This window comes from Chiloscyllium plagiosum, unplaced genomic scaffold (assembly GCF_037043375.1).
Source record: "Chiloscyllium plagiosum isolate Xiang-an unplaced genomic scaffold, Cpla_swu_hap1 HiC_scaffold_24, whole genome shotgun sequence".
In the NCBI taxonomy this organism is placed as follows: Eukaryota; Metazoa; Chordata; class Chondrichthyes; order Orectolobiformes; family Hemiscylliidae; genus Chiloscyllium; species Chiloscyllium plagiosum.
Genome location: NW_028270162.1, coordinates 32,608,826 through 32,629,543, shown reverse-complemented (window position 1 = coordinate 32,629,543; position 20,718 = coordinate 32,608,826). Strand labels below are relative to the sequence as shown.

Sequence of the window (20,718 nt, the reverse complement as noted above, 5' to 3'; positions counted from 1 at the left end):
AGAATAATAACAATGATGTTAAACTGCCTTTGCCAAGGGTGTGTTTCTGGGACACTGCATATATTGGAACAGTTGATGACTAGTGGATAAATAATACATTATCTTGTTCAGTATTTCAATAGAATAAAGTTATGCTTTTTTTTATTTTAACTGCATTGTAAAAATAAAATATGCTTTGAATAAAGCTTACTGGTTGACCAATCAAATCATATCTGGAACCCAGCACCATACACTTGACTTTTAAAATCTATAAACTTTGCTATCTCCAAAATATACTTTCGGGACAGTCTGGTCAGGCCCTAACATGATTAAAAACATAATTCGTGATCAGACCCACTGAATATGACAGCTTATTAATCTGCTTAGTTTCGTAAGTAGTGTTCAATTTTCAGGCAGTGCTGTACTTTAAGCATTGATGTCCAATCTTGAATCTTTATGGTGCTTCTCTGACCTTGGATCTCTGTGAAAGTGTTATGTCTTTTTCTATTTCTTCTCAATGGTGTTCTTAATTCTTATTACTGTGAAGTTGTTTTAGTTCTGTATCATCTCAATAATGCTTGTAATCTGCTGTTTCTTAAGCTTGCATGCCTGCATTCACCACTACTGTTTTAAATTCAATGTACACATACACGTTTCTTTATTTGATGATCTTTTAAAACTCTATTTTGCAGTAATACAGTTATAAACTCTTCAATGAAGCTTAGGCTAAAGTAGGCTGGAAACAAAGACTTTAAGGTGGGACAGTTGACGATCAGTGGAGGACTTTTAAAGCAATTTTTCTAAGTGCTCAGCAAAAGTATATTCCGGTGAAAAGGAAGGACTGTAAGAAAAGGGTAATCTTCCATGGGTGTCTAAGGAAATAAGGGAGGCTATCAAATTGAAAGAGAAGGCATACAAAATGGCCAAGATCAGCCGGAAACTAGAAGATTAGGAAAGCGTTGGAGGTCAGCAGAAAGCCACAAAAAGAGCTATAAAGAAAAATAAGATAGAACATGAGAAAAAGCTAGCACAGAATATAAAGACAGATAGCAAAAGTTTCTGTAAACATATAAAATTAAAAAGAGTGGCTAAAGTAAACATTGCTCTTTTAGAGGATGAGAAGAGGCATTTAATCATGGGATATGATGAAATGGCCAAGGCATTGAATAGGTATTTTGTGTCAGTCTTCACATTGGAGTACACGAATAACATGCCAGTAACTGACAAAGAGACAAAAGTCAGAGAGGTCCTAGAAACAATCATTATCATGGAAGAGGTACTATTAGGCAAGATAATGGAGCTAAGGATAGGCAAGTCTCCTGGCCCTTTGAAATGCATCCCAGGGTACAAGAAGAGATGGCAGGAGAAATAGCATGTGTACTTGTGGTAATTTTCCAAAATTCACTGGACTCTGGGGCAGTTCCAACAGATTGGAAAACAGCGAATGTGATGCCACTGCTCAGAAAAAAGGAGGTAGACCAAAGATGGGGAATTATGGACCGGTTAGCTTAACTTCTGTAGTGGGGAAGATGCTTAAGTTTATAATCAAGGAAGAAATAGCAAAGCATCTAGATAGAAATTGTTCGGCAGATGCAGCATGGGTTCATGAATGGCAGGTCATGCTTAACTAATCTTTTGGAACTCTATGAAGACATTACAAGCACGGTGGACAACAGGATCCCAGTATATGTGGTGTACCGAGATTTCTAAAAGGCCTTTGACAAGGTGCCAAACAAGAGGTTGCTGCATAAGATAAAGATACATGGTGTTACGGGTAATGTATTAGCATGGATTGAGGACTGGTTTACTAAAGGAAGCAAAGACTGGGAATAAATGAGTATTATTCTGGTTGGCAATCAGTAACTAATGATGTGCCTCAGAGATCAGTGTTGGGACTGCACTTATTCACAACTTACATAGATGATTTGGGGTTGGGGACCACATGCAGTGAGTTAAAGTTTGCAGATGACACCAAGATGAGTGGCAGAGCTAAGTGTGCAGAGGACTGTGCAACTTTTATGGCCTGTGGGCCATATCCGGCCCTTTGGTCATTCCTGTCCGGCCTGCATGAGGTCAATCTTAAATTAGAACATAAATGAAAAAGTATTTACGCCATGCACACAATACAACTGTGTTGCTTTTGTTTTGAAAAGGATGCTTTTTAATTTAAGTATGGGCGCACATGTGCGTGTGTGTGCGTACGTGAACAGCTAAAAGTGATGCTCACTGGCTAGCCCTCAAAATGTCAGTCCACGCCAAGACAAGTTATGTCATATCCCACAAAATCGCCAGAAACAGTAAACTGTTTTCCGATGGAGAGTTTATTAAGGAGCGCTTGTTGGACTCTGCAGAACTAACATGCCCAGAGAAAAAGGAGGCATTTGAGAATGTGCCCCTCTCCCGAGGCACTGTAATGAGAAGGACTGGGGACATCGCGAGAAATCTGGAGCTTCAGCTGCAGCACAGAGCGGTCAACTTTGACCTTTTATCTTTGGCTTTGGTTGAGAGCTGCGATGTACGTGACACAGCCCAGCTACTCATTTTCGTACGTGGGATAACTGCGGACTTTAAAATCACGGAGGAGCTGGCAGCCATGTAGTCAATGAAATGAACAACAACTGGTAATGATTTGTTCCCGGAGGTAAATGCATGTTTGGACACATTGGGACTAAAATGGGACAAGCTGGTGGGTGTGACAACGGATCGTTATGCAAATTAAATGGGAAAAAATGTTGGACTCTTAAAAACATTGCAGGATAAAGTGACGGAAATTGACCCTGAACAGAAATTGGTATTTTTGCATTGTATTATACATCAGGAAGTGTTGTGTAAGTTAGTGTTAAAAATTAACTATGTGGTTGATGTTGTAACTAAAATAGTTAACTTCATCAGGGCAAGAGCTTTGAATCACAGGCAGTTTGTTGCACTTTTGGAGGAAAATGAGACTGAACATCGTGACATAGGCTGCTACACAGCTGTCAGGTGGCTCAGCCTGGGCAAAATGCTGAAAAGTGTATGGGACCTGAGAGAAGAGATTCAAGATTTCTGTGTGAAGAAAGAGAATGGCATTCCACAGCTTTCAGATGCAGACTGGATTGCAGACCTTGGTTTTGCTGTTGAGGTGACTGCACTTATGAATGAACTAAATGTGAAACTGCAGTGCAAGGGCCTTTTTGTGCATGAAATGTACAACTTTGTGAAGGCTTTTATGAGAAAGTTGCAGCTTCTGTCAAGCCAAATGGAGGACAACATTCTCACCCACTTGCCAACACTGAACGAAGCCACATCTTCAGCTGATCACCTCCACATGTACTCCTCTATGTTAGAAGCACTGCAGGGTGAATTTTCAAGGTGATTTCAAGCCTTTAAAACGGTTGAGAATGAGATGCACATGATTTTTTCCCCATTTACATGCAATGTGGAGAATGCACCTAGTGATGTTCAGCTTGAACTCATTGACCTGCAGTCTGACACACTTCTGGCAGTCTAACACACTTTAGGTCAGTCTCACTGCGTGATTTTTACTCTTCCCTCAAAGAGGAGAACTTTCCACACATGAGGAGGCATGCTCAGAAGATTCTAGTCCTCTTGGATCTACCTATATATGTGAACAGACATTCTCAGTGATGAAGTTCAACAAATCCAAATACAGATCCCCTTTCACTGATGATCACCTCTCAACTGTCCTTCGCAAATCCACCTCAGACATTCAACCAGATTTCAGTGCACTTGTTCAAGCCCAAAACAGACTGGATATTTCTCACTAAACAAGTAAAATTACTGAAAAACATCAAAAGCACTTATTGCTTTTTGTATAGAATTGTTTGTTGTTTGTAATACTGAACAATAATGAAACAACTTTTCATTATTGGTTTGTGAGATTAACATGTTAAAAATAAAATGAAATACTGAAATTATTGTTTTTACTGTTTATTTCTTCTATATTTGACCTACTCCACAATTTCATATCTTTATTGTAACAAAATATCCTTATTCTTTTGATTATAAGTTTCAGTGCAAAACTATATAGTTTAGTACTTTTTACAATGGGAGAAAATTAATACTGAGCAGAATTATGTTCAACTTATTGTTGGTTCGGCCCTCCAACACAACTCAGGTTTCTCATGTGGCCCCTTGGAAGAATTAATTGCCCACCCCTGGAGTAGGCAAACATCTGGCAGATGGAATACAATGTTAATAAATGTGAAGTCATCTATTTTGGTAGGTGTAGCAGTAAAAAAGGACTATTACTTGAATGGTAAAAAGTTGCTGCATGCTGCTATAGGTGTCCTGGTGTATGAATCACAGAAGGTTGGTCTGCAGGTACAACAAGTAATTAGGAAGGCAAATGGAATTTTGTCCTTCATTGCTAAAGAGATTGAGTTTAAAAACAGGGAGGTTATGTTGCAGCTGGATAGGGTGCTGGTGAGGCCACACCTGGAGTAGTGTGTGCAGCTTTGGTCTACTTACTTGAGAAACAAAGAACTGGCAATAGAGGGGTGCAAGGGAGGTTCACTAGGTTGATTCCAGAGTTGAAGGGGTTGGCTTATGAGGAGAGACTGAGTAGACTGGGATTATATTCATTGGAATTTAGAAACATATAAAATTATGATGGGAATAGATATGATAGACATAGAGAGGATGTTTCCAATGGCAGGTGAAACTTGGACAAGAGGGAAGAGCCTCAAAATTAGGGGGAGCAGATTTAGGATTGAATTGAGAAGGAACTTTTTCACCAGAGGGTTGTAAATCTATGCCCAGTGACACTACTTCAGTAAATATTTTTTAAAAATAAGATAGATTATTTTTGAACAGTAAAGGAATTAAGGGTTACAGTGAGAGGGAGGTAAAGTAGAGCTGAGACATGAAAAGTTCAGCCATGATCTTATTGAATGGCGGAGAAGGCTGGAAGGGCCAGATGACCTACTCCTGCTCCTAGTTCTTATGTTCTTTTGTAATCGATGGAGTTTAGAAGGATAAGGAGAAATCTAACTGAAATTTACAGAATATTGAATGGCCTGGACAGAATGTATATTGGAAAGATGTTTCCATTGGTAGGAGAGAATAGGACTCGAGGGCACAGCCTTCGAGTAAAGGGAAGACCTTTTAGAATGGAGATAAGGTGAAACTTCTTCAACTAGAGAGTGGTGAATCTATGAAAGTCACTGCCACAGAAGTATATTTAAGACGGAGATAGATAGGTTCTTAATTTTCAGGGGGATCAAGGATGAGGGGTAGAAAGTGGGAGAATGGGGTTGAGAAACGTATCAGCCATGATTGAATGGCAGAACAGATTCAATGGGCTGAATGGCCTAATTTCTGTTCCTATGTCTTATGGTCTAATATGTCTTTAATCTCGAATCTATGAGGGTCTGAGTAATGCAACTGACCCTTGAAGGGCCTCATAATTCCCAAAGTGAAGGCGTTCCCGCAGTCAAAACAAACTTGCCCCATTAACTCTGCTGCTATTTTTTATGTTTACTACAGAATTGAGAATCAGATGAAGATGGAAGGCTCACCAGATTGCACTCAAGAATATGCATTGCAGGCTTCGCTTGTTATCCTAGTTGGCCACTTCCAAAACCTTCATGATCCTTTCTACATTGCAGTCCCTATCAACGGCATCAAGTTTGATATCCCCACATTTCCATCCAACTCCTTTATCGAACTTTTCAGCTCCCAAACTTACTCCTGAAAGAAAAAAAATACCTTCATCCCGGTCTTAAAACAGCAACCCTTATTTTCAATGCAGTGTCTACTAATTCTAGACTCACACACAAGCGTAAAGATTTTTCCATGTCTACATATTAAGACCATTCAGGATTCAATAAACTCAAGTGAAAACAAGCATCAACCTGTCCAATCTTTTCTCATAATATCACCCATTCATTCCAGGTATCAGTCCTGTAAAACTTCTCTCAACCATCTAACGAACTGAAGAATAGCATCATTATTTTTATGTTCAATTCCTTCTGTAATAAAGGAGAACATTCCATTAGCCACCTTAATCATTTGCAGTACCTATATGCTCATGATTTGTGGCTGACGCACTTGGGATTCTGTAGTTCTTCTCCATTTAAATAATACTCTGCTTTTTACTTTTTCTGACAAAGTGAACAACTTCAAATTTCTTGACTTTATACTCCATCTACCAGTCACTTAATCAGTCCAGGTCAGTCTGCATCCTTTGTATGTCATATTTACAATATACTTTCTCAACTATAATTATGACATCTCTTAAATTTACTTATCATGTCTTTGATCTCCTCATCTAAATCTGTACTATAAATTGTAAAACTTTTGAGGGTTCAAGTACTGAACCCTGTGGAACCCGACTTGTCACATCCTGCCAATCTGAAAAAGACACATTTACACATACTCTATGTTTTCTGTCAGCCAGCCAACCTTCTTTCCATGCTGTCTTGTTACCCCTTACACTATGACCTCTTACTTTGTGCAATAACCATATATCTGGATCCTTGTCAAATTCCTTCTGAAAATCCAAGCACTGTACATCAAAGCGTTCCTATCTGTGCACAGCATATGTTACTCTTTCAAAGAATTCTAAAAAATTGGTTTAACACGATTTCCCTTTCACTTATCCATGCTAAGTGTTCCTGATTTGTAAAATTTTATTCATATGGATGCTTTTATAGTATTAAAACTGGCAGAGAAGTTTAGGCAGAGAATTTCTAAATTTAGGACAAAGGCAGCAGTATTCAGGGAACTGATGGTGAAACAGATAAATTAGGGACATGAAAAAGGTCAATAATTAAGGATTGGAGATATCTTGGCAGGATATGGAACTAGAGGAGCATACACAAGGGCAAGGCTCTGCAACGATTTGAAGAAAAGAACATAATTCTAACCAATGTTCATTCTAAGCTGCAGACTGCATGCTCCACTGCTCTGCACACTTCAATCAGTACACCAATCGTGACATTAACGTCTTGCACGGAAAATGGCTGCTGTGCACCAGCCTTGGAGCCCTATGCAGCCTATAAGCAAATTAGAGGGAACACTAATTCTAACCAGGGTGTAATCACTGATTAAATGTAAATCACTGATTTGTGATTTGTAAATATAATGGTGTGAGTTAGGTGACAGGCACTGGAGGTTTTGCTGACCTCAAATTTGCAAAGTGTACAATGTGGAAGGCTAGTCAGGTATGCATTGGAATAATTAACTCTGGACAAGGAACAAAGGAATACGTAAAGATTTCAGTGAGCTGCAACAGTGACGGATTTACGATATTACTGGGACTGGAGGATTTGAGTAATGAGGAGAGGCTTGATAGCTTGGACCTTTTCCCCTGGAGCCTAAGGGGTGACCAAGTAGAGGTTTATAAAATCGTGATGGACATGGATAAAGTGAATAGCCAAGGTCTTTTGCCTCAAATAGGGGAGTCCAAAATCAGAGAGCATAGGTTTAAGCTGAGAGTGTAAAGATATAAAAGGGACCTGAAGGGTAACCTTTTCACAGAGGGTAATGCCTGTATGGAACAAGCTGCCAGAGTGGAAGAGGCAGAGACAGTTACAACATTTTAAAAACATTTGGAAAAATACATGGATAGGAAATGAGGGATTTAGATGAAATACGGGCAAATGGGAGGAGTTCAGTTTAGGAACCTTTGTCAGCCTGGACCAGTAAGCTGAAGGGGCCGTTTCCGTGCTGGATGACTCCATAATTCTAAAGATACACACCTTCCCCTAGAACAAAGTGAGTGCAGTAAATGCTGGTCTTGCAAGAAGGGGTGGCATGGTGGCACAGCACCAGGATCCCAGGTTCGATTCCAGCCTTGGGTGACTGTCTGTGTGGAGTCTGTACATTCTCCCTGGATTTCCTCTGGATTTCCTCCCACAGTCCAAAGATGTGCAGGCCAGGTGAATTGGCCATGTTAAATTGCCATAGTGTTAGGTGCATTAGTCAGAGGGGGGTGGTTTCCTCTTCGGAGGGTCAGTGTGGACTTGTTGGGCCAAAGGGTCTGTTTCCACACTGTAGGTAATCAAATCTAACTGCCCATGTTCTGACTAAAACAAATGATGTGTCATTGGTTTTTGAAAAATGAGTATTCAATTATGAAAATAGAATCACAGAAATGGTTCTACCTTTCAGAACAAGAACTTGCATAGCAAGTAGCACAGTCCTAATTTTCAGAAGAGGCAGTAAATATTACGTATATGTATCTTTAAGAGGTGCATCTTAAACTGTTGTCAGTCACTACCACCTTGACAGCATGTGATGTGTTATTTGATGACTTGTTATTCAGTCCAGGAGTAGCGGGTGTCGGTGTTACATGTACTACCCGCAGGCCTTCGTCTAATCTTCAACTAAAGATCCCACATTATTGTTTCACCAATACTCGTGATTAGTACATTTCACTTAAAAAGAAGCATATAATATGGTGGCACCATGGTTTTGAAGATTTGACTAAGCAAATCTCCTTGCTATCCAGCAGAGCAAAAACCTGTCTTGAAATGAAATGACTGCAAAGAACTCATCTGCAGCTCCAGTCAAATCCAACAGACGACACCCTTGTCTACGGATCACAACACACTCCATAAAGCACAAAGCAGACCCAGTATCGTTGTTCAAATTTGGAAGAGTACAGTCTATATAAATGTAACCACTGGGAAGTTTAAACAGACACAGAAATTAAATATCAATGTTTCGGGCAAAAGCCCTTCATCAGGAATGAGGCTGGGAGCCTGGGGGTAGAGAGATAAATGGGAGGGTGAGTGGGCTGGTGGGGAAGGTAGTTGAGAGTGCGATAGAGATGGAAGTGGGGGTAATGATGATAGGTCAGAGAGGAGGGTGGAGCGGTTAGGTGGGAAGGAAGATGGACAAGTGGGACAGGTCATGAGGGCAGTGCTGAGCTGGAAGGTTGGAACTGGGACAAGGCAGGGGGAGGGGAAATGAAGAAACTGGTGAAATCCACATTGATGCCATGGGGTTGGAGTGTCCCAAGATGGAAGATGAGATGTTCTTTCTCTAGGTGTCAGATGGTTAGGGAGTGGCGATGGAGGAGCCCCAGGACCTGCATGTCCTTGGTGGAGTAGGAGGGGGAGTTTGAAGTGTTCAGCCACAGGGCGGTGGGGTTGGTTGGTGCAGGTGTCCCAGAAATGTTCTCTGAAGTGCTCTGTGAGTAGGCGTCCTGTCTCCCCAATGTAGAGGAGACAGCATTGGGAGCAATGGATACAGTAAATGACGTGTGGAAGTGCAGGTGAAAGGTGATGGGTCTCCAACAACCACAACCTCATCTCTGGAGCTCAATTACTTTGTTCAGGTTTGCAACAAAAATTGTGTGGCTTTGGTAGAACCCAAAGTGAATATCAGTAAGCAGGTTATTGCTAAGTAAGTGCCATTTGATAGCATTGTTTATTAATTTGCTGATAATTGAAAAATAAACTGTTGAGGCTATAACTGGCCAGATTGAATTTGTGCTTTTTTGAGGGGGGGGCAGCGGGGAATATACAACCTGGACACTTTATTGGGCACACTCCCCTACTCTAGGCAAAAGATCATGGCTATTCACTTTATCCATGCCCATCATGATTTTATAAACCTCTATGGTGTTACCCCTCAGGCTCCGGCACTCCAGATGAAAAAGTCCCAGTCTATCCAGCTTCTCCTCATAACTTAAACCATCCAGTCTCAGTAATATCCTTGTAAATCTGTCACTGGTGCAGCTAAAACTTTTATCTATGCCTTTCTTACTTGTCTAAAGTTAACTATTCCAATGCACTCCTGACTAGCCTTCCACATTGCACACTTTGCAAACTTGAGGTCAGCAAAACCTCCACTGCCTATCAGCTGACCTCTCACCATTATACTTATGTTGTATGAAGCAGCTTAGTTAGAGGAGTGTCTCACTCTGGAGTATGCATCTTTATTCTAACTGCTGGCATGTTAAGGAAAATACCGCTTTCTATATCCATGCATTCAGCATTTCCCTGTTTTGATTTGGAGTAAACCAAATTGACTAAACATTGGCATTTGTGATGCTGGATATCTTAGGAAGAGGTCAAGACTTATCAAGTTGTTGGACTCCCCCATTTTTAATAATGTAGATGCTAATGATTCCTCCTCCTCCACATAGTCTGAGTTACAATCTGGCTAGTGTGAAGCTTGTAGTAGATGCATGGTCTGCCCAGCCATTTGTCCTTACCAAATGTGACAGTGCATGGGCAATGCCCACACTGAACAGAGGTGCCTCCACCCGACCTGGAGTCAGTGCAATATCTTTGTTAATCTTTGATCAAGATTCTTATCACATTTCCCATGAGTTGCAAAAACGTCTCTTGCAAAGCCTTATCGCTGCTGTTTATCTAGGCTGTAAACAAAGGATGATCCTATATCCTGTTATTTAACTTTCTTATTTTTATTACCACCTGTATCTTTTGTGACCTTTGCATTCTGAAATAGTTGGTCTAGAAAATCCAATATAGCTGGGGTTTGCACACAGGGCATGCTGCAGATTCCCTGTATAGCACAATCCAAAGGAACTGTCTGGGAAATTGAAGATTCTGCTGGGCTGTTCCTCTACACATGGAATCCTCCAAAAGTCTCCATTTAAATCAGCGACTTCACAGGATTCCAATGAAATTAAGCGAAATAGTTAGGAAAAGGTAGACTACTAAGTACACAATCTAACTAATAAGCTGACCCAGCTATGCCTGCCCCAAACCATATACACCCCACCCCAAACATCCTCGTAACGCAAACCTTGGAGCTGTCATGACCTGCAATCCTTGCCCCCTTACTGGACCCAGCCTAATGCATACTACCACATACCAATCTGACCATCCCTCTCCTGCCAAAACCAATTTGTTTCACCACCCTGAGCTACACTAAGCACTGCTTCATTCACCTTGCATCCTGGTACCCCATTTCCTTGCCATGGTATCTGACCCAGTTGGCACCTCCTTACCTAGCACCCTACCTACTTGACACACTAACCATCTGGCATATTACCTAGCTAGCTTACACTGTCCTCAATTGGCACCCTACCCAACTGGCAATGTACTAATCTGGCAATCAATTCTGTACTCATCTGGCATCCTACCCATGATGCCATACCCCTTCCCAAACTAACAATAATCTCATTGTATCTTATCTGGTAGTCTACTACGTAGTACCCTACTTTCCTGGCCCTCTAATCCTCCTCTCTATCTGGCATCCTATCCTCATAGCATCCTAACATCACATTTATATACTTACACTTTGACAGCAGCAGTCAAAGTGTGTACAAAGGCCATTTAATGTCAGAATGTGGCAGTTGACTGCTGTGAAAAGGGCAATGTGGTTTGCCTTCCTCTAACAGTCCTGGATGATGAGAGGACAGTCAGAATGGAACTATTGCTCTACATTTCTGAGGGTATCCTGATGAGAATTTCCTCCCAGGACTAGAGCAGTTCTGAGGAAGCGTCACACAACCTGAGACATTAACTCTGATTTCTCTCCACAGATGCTGCCAGACTTGCTGAGCTTTTCCAGCAAATTATGTTTTTGTTTTTGATTCACAGCATCTGCAGTTCTTTTGGTTTTAATCCCATACTTCCCTGCTTTCTTTCTCAACAATTGGAAGTGCATTGGAATATAGTTGAAACCATTATAATTTTCCACAGCTACTTTCTTTAAATCTTGGGGACCATCAAGACCTTGAGGATTTTTCAGTCTGTCGTGCCATTATTTTTATTTTACTCTGTTCCTGTTTTACATTGGCTTCAGTCAGTTTCAGTCCTTGATTTATTCTCAGTTCCCTGGAATGTGGACTATATTATCCACTCACTCCATTGCTAAGACGGACACTAAAGGTCGGAAATTCCTGGGTCTTTTGAGGATGGATTGGAAAATGAGAAGACTGGCCATAAGGCACGGACTGGTATTGGGGTGGACAGAAGGGCAGGCTTGCTCAATGTCTTTCCACAGCTGTACCGTGTCACCAGTACTAGAGAGCTGACTATTCAGCAATCCACTGGGAAGTCCACTGGACCATATACAGTAAATGGCTAGTCAAGGCTACCTCTGCTTCTGCAGGCATTTTATCGCTATTTAAGAGGCATGTTGCCAGGTTGGGGGATATGTGGGCGGGAGTTAGCAGCCATCCTGAGGAGCAGAGTGGTTCTGCCCTATTATGAGCTTCGATTATTAAAGATAAAAGTCGTTGAAGGTGCCCAATTGTGGTGTCCCTCCACAAGAAATAGACTCAACACCACAGTGTTACAATCAACAGCTGAAACCAGCTTGATGCTTGGGATTGTTGTCAGCCACTGAGTTAGGAAAAGTGAAAGTTCCATCCAAGGAGCAAGCCAGTGGGATATTTAGAAATATCCCACTGGGAGCTCCAGTGGTATGATATTTAACAGATGGGCTTCATTTGCACAGTGCTGTTAAAAAAAGCAGTGTGCAAGAGGAGGTCATTAGCTTTCAACCCACAGAGATCAGATAGACTGGAATCCGCCAGGTCAAGTATCAGATACATCACAGAGGAGAGTACAGGATGGTTTATGGTTAAATAAAGGCAGTTTATAGAGCAAAAGGCAGCAGTCTGAACCTCCTTCCTGACTGTTGGAGGAACACTTGCACAACGTGTTTCTTTTTTGGTCTTTTGTGTCCTTTAGGTGGCATTGTAATAAAATGTTGCAGGATTGCCTGATCTCGGCATGATACTTTGAGGAGTGAGTGAGCAAAAACTGTAAAAGTTGTGACAGATTAAAAATAGGAACGTGTGGAAATCTGCACTTTAGATCCAAGAAAGCCATCAAGTTATTTTTGTACCGGTAAAAGAATAGAAACTGTAGAGGTGCAAAGTAATTTATATGTTGAGATGGACATTTCTTTAAAAGCCATGCATAGACAATTGAATGTTAATAAAATTTTGGAAAAGCTGGAATGACAGGCTGAATGGTTTCCTTCTCAATTCAATGATTCTGTAAATGGATCAGGATACAAAGGGAAGAAGTCACATTTCATATGTTTTGCTGAGTTTTGCTGCTTCCCAATCTGAACTATTCTGTTGAGTTTTAAATAGCAGACTTCTGTAGACTGTATATGAACATCTGATCTCCTGCTGTTTAGCACTCTTAATGCACCAACTTGTGGCCTGTCCCATCAGTGGCCTAATTCATTTCTTCTCTGAAAAGAATTATCCTGGGGATACAAAACAAATTTTTATGTGTCTGTCAGTCAACTGCTGTAAAGCTGCACGCTTTTGAATTGTATCCCTTTGCTTCACCAAGGTAAACCGTAAGTAACCATGCCATACTTAATAAATGGAGAGGAAACATTGTTCACTGACAAATAATTAACAGAGCAGCAAAACTATGCTTTGCATATATCCTGTTCCCATACAAAGGAAATATTATTCCAGAAACACACAAACCCTCACCTTCTAGTGATCCATTATTCCAATTCACTCCCCTCCTCCTCACTCAAAGACAATGTGATTCCAGAAATAGCACATATAACTGAAATAATTTACATATATATCAATCATAAACCAACTCATATAACAGCAACAAAGCAATATCTCCAGGGCAATAACTCCTTTACTCCTTGCCAAGTTTTGGGTTTGCATCTGAAATTGGCACACAAGTAACAAAACTCGATTAAATAATTGGTTAAACAAAGTCATGCTTTTATCACAGTGGGTAACCAAATATCACTTATCATTGTCATCGTCACTTATCTCAACAACTTGTCATCGTCACTTATCTCAACAAGCACAGTACTGAATCAAACATGACATCCTACTTCCTCTTTATTCTACCTCTTTATCTGATAAAGTTGATGTCAATTTTTCCTATTTATATGTAGTTTAGAGGCTTTTAAGTTCTTTGAAATGTTTTTTTCAGCTAACCACTCCAAACCTATATGGCATTTCCTACTTGAAATAACTTGAAACATTTTATTCTTCTCGACTTTTGACAATCATAATTTTCCCAGAATGCACCCACTTAGATGTGAACCATCTAAGATGCTGGTTTTGTACTGGGGTGGACAAAGTTAAAAATCACACTATACCAGATTATAGTCTCACAGGTTTATTTGGAAGTACTAGCTTTTGGATTGCTACTCCTTCATCTGGTGTTGAGGCTGATAGCCAAGTTCAGTACCCATGAGGATGGCCTCAACCAGGACTTTGGGTGACCATGCTGCAGTATACACTCCGCGCACGCATGCACACACACACACGTACACACACCCTCTCTCATACACACACTGTCTCATACACACTATTACTGTTTTGGATGTAGGTCTGCTCACTGAGCTGAAAGGTTCATTTCCAGACATTTCATTACCTTACTAGGTAACATCTTCAGTGAACCTCAGGCGAAGCAATGCTGAAAATTCCTGCTTTCTATTTATATGTTTGGGTTTCTTTGGGTTGGTGATGTCATTTCCTGTAGTGAAGTTATTTTCTGTGGTGAAGTCACTTCCTGTTCCTTTTCTCAGGGGGTGGTAGATGGGGTCTAACTCGATGTGTTTGTTGATAGAGTTCCCGGTTGGAATGCCATGATTCTTTTTGTGACTAGTTGGTGTTCATGTATCCTAGTAGCTAGTTTTCTGCCTGTTTGTCCAATGTAATGTTTGTTACAGTCCTTGCACAGTATTTTGTAATTAGTTTTGCTCATTATTTGTATAGGGTCTTTCAAGTTCATTAGCTGTTGTTTTAGTGTGTTGGTGGTTTGTGGGCTACCATGATGTCAAGGGGTCTGAGTAGTCTGGCAGTCATTTCCGAGATGTCTTTGATGTAGGGGAGAGTGGCTAGGGTTTCTGGATGTGTTTTGTCTGCTTGTTTGGGTTTGTTGCTGAGAAATCGGCGGACTATGTTTACTGGGTACTCATTCTTTTTGAATACACGGTATAGGTGATTTTCCTCTGCCCTGCGTAGTTCCTCTGTGCTGCAGTCTGTGTTGGCTCATTGAAATAATGTTCTGATGCAAATTCATTTGTGGGATGATGGCTTCTGTAGTTCATAATTTGGAATGTATGTGTTGTTTTTCTGTAGACACTGGTTTGAAGATCCCCATTGGCTGTTCACTCTACTGTGAAATTGAGGAATGGCAGTTTGTTGTTTTTTTCCTCCTCTTTGGTGAACTTTATACCAGTAAGGGTATTATTGATTGTCTTGAAGGTTTCCTCTAACTTGTTTTGTTTAGTGATGACAAAGGTGTCATCCATGTAGCGGACCCAGAGTTTGGGCTGGATGGTTGGCAGAGCTGTTTGCTCAAGTCTCTGCATTACTGCCTCTGCTAGGAACCCTGATATTGGAGCTCTCATGGGTGTTCCAATGGTTTGTCTGTAGGTTTTGTTGTTGAAGGTGAAGTGGGTAGTAGGGCATAGGTCCACTAGCTTGATGATATTCTCCTTGTTGATGAAGTTAGTTGTGTTTGATGTATGTGTCTTTGGGTCTTCTAATAGTGTAGTCAGAGTTTCCTTGGCCAGGTTAATGTTGATTGAAGTAAACAGGTCTGTTATATTAAAGGAGACCATGATTTCAGTCTCTTCTATCTTAGTGTCTTTAATGGTCTTCAGGAATTCTTGGGTGGAGTTGATGGAGTGGCATGAGCCTTCTACCATCCAACCCAAACTTTGGGTCCGCTACGTGGATGACACCTTTGTCATCACTAAACAGGACACTTTGTTTTTTTCCATAGTAAATAAATTCTGAAGCCTGCTAATACTTCAGCACCAGTCCAATTGTGTTTTATGTATTTTCTTGCCCTTTTACTGTCCTTTGCAACTCTGTCTCCTAGAGCTTCTTATCAATGATAGAAACACTCATGTGTGTGAGAGATGTGAGAACTCACTTTTACAAGCTCTTGCCTTCCTCTCCTGTTCCCTGAATTATTTTGTAAAGTTTGTCTCCGCTCTCACTTAGCAATACCAAAATTTACTGCTGAAGGCTTCTCCTGCTCCCTGTGAAGCATTCTATGCTGAGGCCTCTGTCTTTTTCTAAGTACAACTCTCTATTTCTAGCCAACATTCATCTCTCCGCATCTCTTATCAACTTCTGGTTGAAGGTTTAGTTTTGGAGTGCCAGGCTTGCCCTCTTGCTGTTTCCGTGTCTGCTACAGTTTCTCTTTGTCTATAATCATATTTCAGTTGTTGATGTATTCTTAAGCAATGCTCTTAAAGTGATAACCTCACTATCCTTCAAATGTTGTTTTTGGACGCTCATCTCCTTCTGTTGAGGTTCTCCACATAGAGTTTGAATTCTGCCATTTCTCACCATTGGTATTGCCTAGCATGTCATCACTGTCGCCTCTTAGTACATGCCATCTCAGAAGGTATGTGATTCTGAGTAAGGGTTGTTTGAGACAAACACAGAAAATGCTGGAGAAACTCTGGCAGCATCTGTTAAAAGAGAAACAGAGAATGTTTCATGTCCAATATGACTCTTCTTCAGTCTCAGATGATTAGTGCTGTTTTTCTCTCTCTCTACAGATATTACCAGACCTTCCCCATTTCTCTGGCTTTTTTTTTGTTTCAGGTTTCTTGCATTTTACTTTCATTAAATGCTTGTTTGAGGTAGTTCACAGCCACCAATCCTCCTTTGTTCCACATTTTGTGTTGGATCTATCTAATGATCAGTAGTAGAGAATAAACTAGTATGTAGCCTTTAAGGAGACGCCCAGTGCTTCATGATTTGTTGAACAAGATAGTTTCTTGCATGATAACAATAACTGCAAATTCATTACAAGTCAGACATAATTACTCAAACTTTGCGCACTGTATAGTTTATATCTTCACCCTGCAAAGGCTGCATGTGTGACATCAAGAGAATGGGTAAAGCTGAACCAATTTCAACACTAATGACTTCATAAACATTATCTTACACAATGGAGAGCTTTCCTGCTGATCCCCCTCAACTTCAATTTTGCTAGAGTCCTCAAATTTGGTCAAATTTTGTCAAATGTTACCTTGATTTACCACTATTTCCCTCACCTCACCTCAAAAATCAGATCATGAATCCATGATTGGAACAAGATACCATTGATGTCTGGAGCTGAGAGGCACTGGCTGAACTCAAACGGAGGGTCAACGAGTAAGTTATTGCTAAGCAAGTACTGCAATGATAACACAGTTGACAACCCTTTCCATCAGTTCACTGAGAGTCAGCTGAGTGAATGGTAACAGAGTGATTGTTGATTATATGTGCATTATATTTCTGCGTAGTTAATACCAATCTATTATTGCATTATTTGATGCATGAATCACCTTCTATTCTCATGCATGCTTTTTAGTGCCATTTTTAATTTGATATTTCTCACAACTGAGGGACTTTTCATTCATTGCCTTGTCTCCTTTAGATACATATTACCAGAACAACAGTTATTTATACAGAACTTTTAACATAAGAAAACATTATGCAGGAAGACTATATAGAACTACATGGATGGCACCAGGGTGGATAATCAAAAGCTTGTCAAAGAGATAGGTTTTGAGGGATGTCTTAAAGAGTGATTATTTCACAATGCATGCTTGTATAATTTAGCACAGCCCTTTTAAATATTGACAGACAGGTATTGGTCTATGATGTAGACACAACTAAAGCAGAAGCAGAAACAAAAATAGAGAAGATTAGGGAAGAAATTCCAAATCTGGGATGCTCAAGAAGCCAGAGTTAGCGGGATGCAGACATTTCAGATAATTCCTGAGTGGTAAGGGATCACAAAGATAGGGTGGGATAAGAAATTGGAATGATTTGAAAACAAGGATTAGAATTTTAAAACTAAGGTGTTGCTTGGCCAAGAGCCAGTGTTGTTCAGTAAGGTGAGTAGGACTTGGTGTGAGACGGTCACAGTAACCCACATTTTGGATGCCCTCAAGTTTACAAATGATTGAATTTGACAGACCATCCTGGAATATATTGGCATTATCAAGTGTAAATATAACAACAGGCTGATGAGAGTTTCAGCAACAAATTAACAGAGGCAGAAATAGAATCAGGCATTGAATGGAAGTGGGAATAGGTGGTTATAGTGATAGGATGAATATATTGTTCAAAGTTCTCATCTTGAGATCAAATTTAACACCAAGACTGCAAGCAAGCCATTTTAGTCTCAAACATTTGTCGAAGAGAGGAATGAAGTCAGTAGCCGTAGGAAATCAGTTTGTAATGTTGCCTGAAGACAATGGCTTTGATCTTACCTGTATTTAGTTAGAGGAGTTTTATGCTCATTCAGTGTGAGTTATTGGATAGAAGCCTGATAATTGAGTAACAGTAGAGGAATCACTGCATGTGATGGTGAAGTAGAGTTGGATGTTGTTATAAGGTTGAATACGTGTACTGTACCTTTACAAGAGAGTGAAAGCTGAAAGCTGGCAAGTACCTGTCATGTCACAAAGTGTGCTGGAAAATTGAAACATGTAGCATTTGGCTGTAATCTAGATACTTAAGTTGTTTTCATATCAGTTCAAATTTAACCAGTTTAAATTATGCCCCAAGATACTAAAACTCAATTGAATTTGAATTTTATTGTTTTGACAACATCAAACCAATGAGATGATCCGATGTTTGGGCTATATAAAAAGCAGGCATTTTGGATGGTTAGCCAGAAAGAGCACCAACTGCCATTGAAAGACTGCTATTCACCATAATCCCTATGAAAGTTACCTTTTTCACATGAAACATCTTTGCAGCAGAAGACTGAAAGTAACCCAGGGAGATCTACTAACAGAAGAAGAGACAACAGCCACTCTCTGGATTTGAAAATTGAATTGCTGTAAATTTAATAGGGGCTTTATTGGATCAATATATTGTTATAGAGTGGAAGGTAGAAAACAAACCTTTAAGAGAAAGGAGGCCTAGTGTTGTAAATAGATGTTGTTTAATGTAGATTTTAGAGTTTAAGAATAAAATTGTTATTTTTTCTTTAAGAAGTGGAATTTAGGTAGTTCTTTGTCACTTATACTTTAATAGATTACATGACAAGGTGAGCTTTTCTGTGTGTTTTGTTTAATTAGCAGAAGGGTTTACTGCTATGTCATAACAATGTTGTGGAGTGAATCAAATTGATCCATTGAGTGTGGAATTGCTTAGTCCCACCTATCACTTGCTACTTGTGCTGTGTGGTATGCAAGTAGTCATGTTTGGTAACTTCACCAGATTGACACTGGCATGTCCTCCTGCATTCTTCATTGAACCAGGGTTGAACTGCAGGCTTGATGGTAATGGTAAAGTTGGGACATGTCTTGCCATGAGGTTACAGGTTGTTTTTGAATACAATTTGTTGCCGCTGATGGCCCATGGTGCCTCATGGTGCCAATGTTAAGTTGCTAAATCCGTTAAAAAATCTATCCTATGTCACCTGGTGACAGTGCCGCACAATACGAGGAGGATATTCTTTATATGAAGACAAGACTTTGTTTTTACAAGTACTGTGCAGTAGTCACTCTTACCAATACTGTCATGGACAGCTGCATTTCCACCCGGCAGATTGGTAAGGATGAGGTCAAGTATGTTTTTCCCTGTTGTTTGTTCTCTCACCAACAGCTACACAGCCAGTCTAGCAGCTATGTCATTTGGGACTCAAAACAGCTCAATCAGTCATGCTACTGCCAAGGTTCACTCAGTGATGGACATTGAAGTCCCCCTATCCAGAGTATCTTGTGTATCCCTCAGTGTTTCCTCAAGTAGTGTTGGAGGAGGACTGACTCACCAGCCTGGGGTGGGTGGGGTTTCAGTAGGTGCTAATTAATAGGAAGTTTTCTTGTCAAAGTAAGGGCTGATGCCAATAGACTTCATAGGGCCCTGGATCTTGTTGAGAAGTACGGAGGCAACTCCTTCCCAACAGTATTACCACCCCTCCTGGGTCTGTCCTGGCAGTGACACAGGACTTACTCAGGGAGGGTGATGGCGTTATCTGTGGTTATCGCTAGCTGAGCTACAAAGATTTGTTTTCCATAAATATCAATGATTGATAGAGATAAATTAGATTTCTTCAGGACCACATCCAACCACACCCCTCATGCCTCACCAATAAATTCCCACAGAACAGCTCACACCATGGTCTGCTTCAAGCTCCGGGTAAACCTTGGATTCTGTGCCATCAATGCAGCTGGCACCCCTTCACAGCAATGGCTCAATCCTTCAATCTTCTCGGCAGTGCCAAACCCACCGTTGATTGGCCAGTAAATTCACAGTAAATGTCTAAATAAAAACAAATTACTGATATTGATGCTGAAAGTCTGAAACAATCACAGAGGACGCTGGTGAAACTCAGCAAGTCTGGCCACGTCAGTGGAGAGAATAAAGTGTACGACTCATTTGAATTGAATCGCTTTAGCTCACCAGCACAATCAGATAAATAATATTGTGCACTTACATACGATTCACACCCCCAGCAGCAATATTTCTCATGCTGCTGTCTTTAGCCATCCATGTGCGACACCAGAGTTAAGAAACAACGCCATGTTTGATCACACATTGCCCTTTGACACGAAGGGCACTGCTTGTCACTGGCCACTCGGTTGTTCCCTTTCTTCCTGGTGGTGGAAACTGAATAAAGATTCGTGCACCTTGTGTCTTTCACTGTGTCTCACACCTGCACACACACACACCACGGGTGCTGGGGGAAAAATAAGCACTACCGTAGTTAGGCGGTAGTGTGGGGACTAAAAAAAAAGAAAAAAGTGTTAGAGCTCCTGTTCACTCTGAGAGCTGGCTCTGAGGAAGAGAAATAGAAAAGAAACAACGCCATTATCGCTATCTTACCTCCAATTTGTCTT

The 20,718-nt window shown here is 40.6% G+C and overlaps 1 protein-coding gene across 1 annotated transcript; it reads left to right on the top strand.

Annotated features, from left to right (window-relative positions):
* The first annotated feature begins 2,678 nt into the window (after positions 1–2,678).
* On the top strand, positions 2,679–3,868 carry LOC148145387 (general transcription factor II-I repeat domain-containing protein 2A-like). The gene has a single exon (XM_088000313.1). The coding sequence runs from the start codon at positions 2,699–2,701 to the stop codon at positions 3,332–3,334; it is 636 nt and encodes a 211-aa protein (XP_087856439.1). The 5' UTR covers positions 2,679–2,698; the 3' UTR covers positions 3,335–3,868.
* The last annotated feature ends 16,850 nt before the right edge of the window (positions 3,869–20,718 follow it).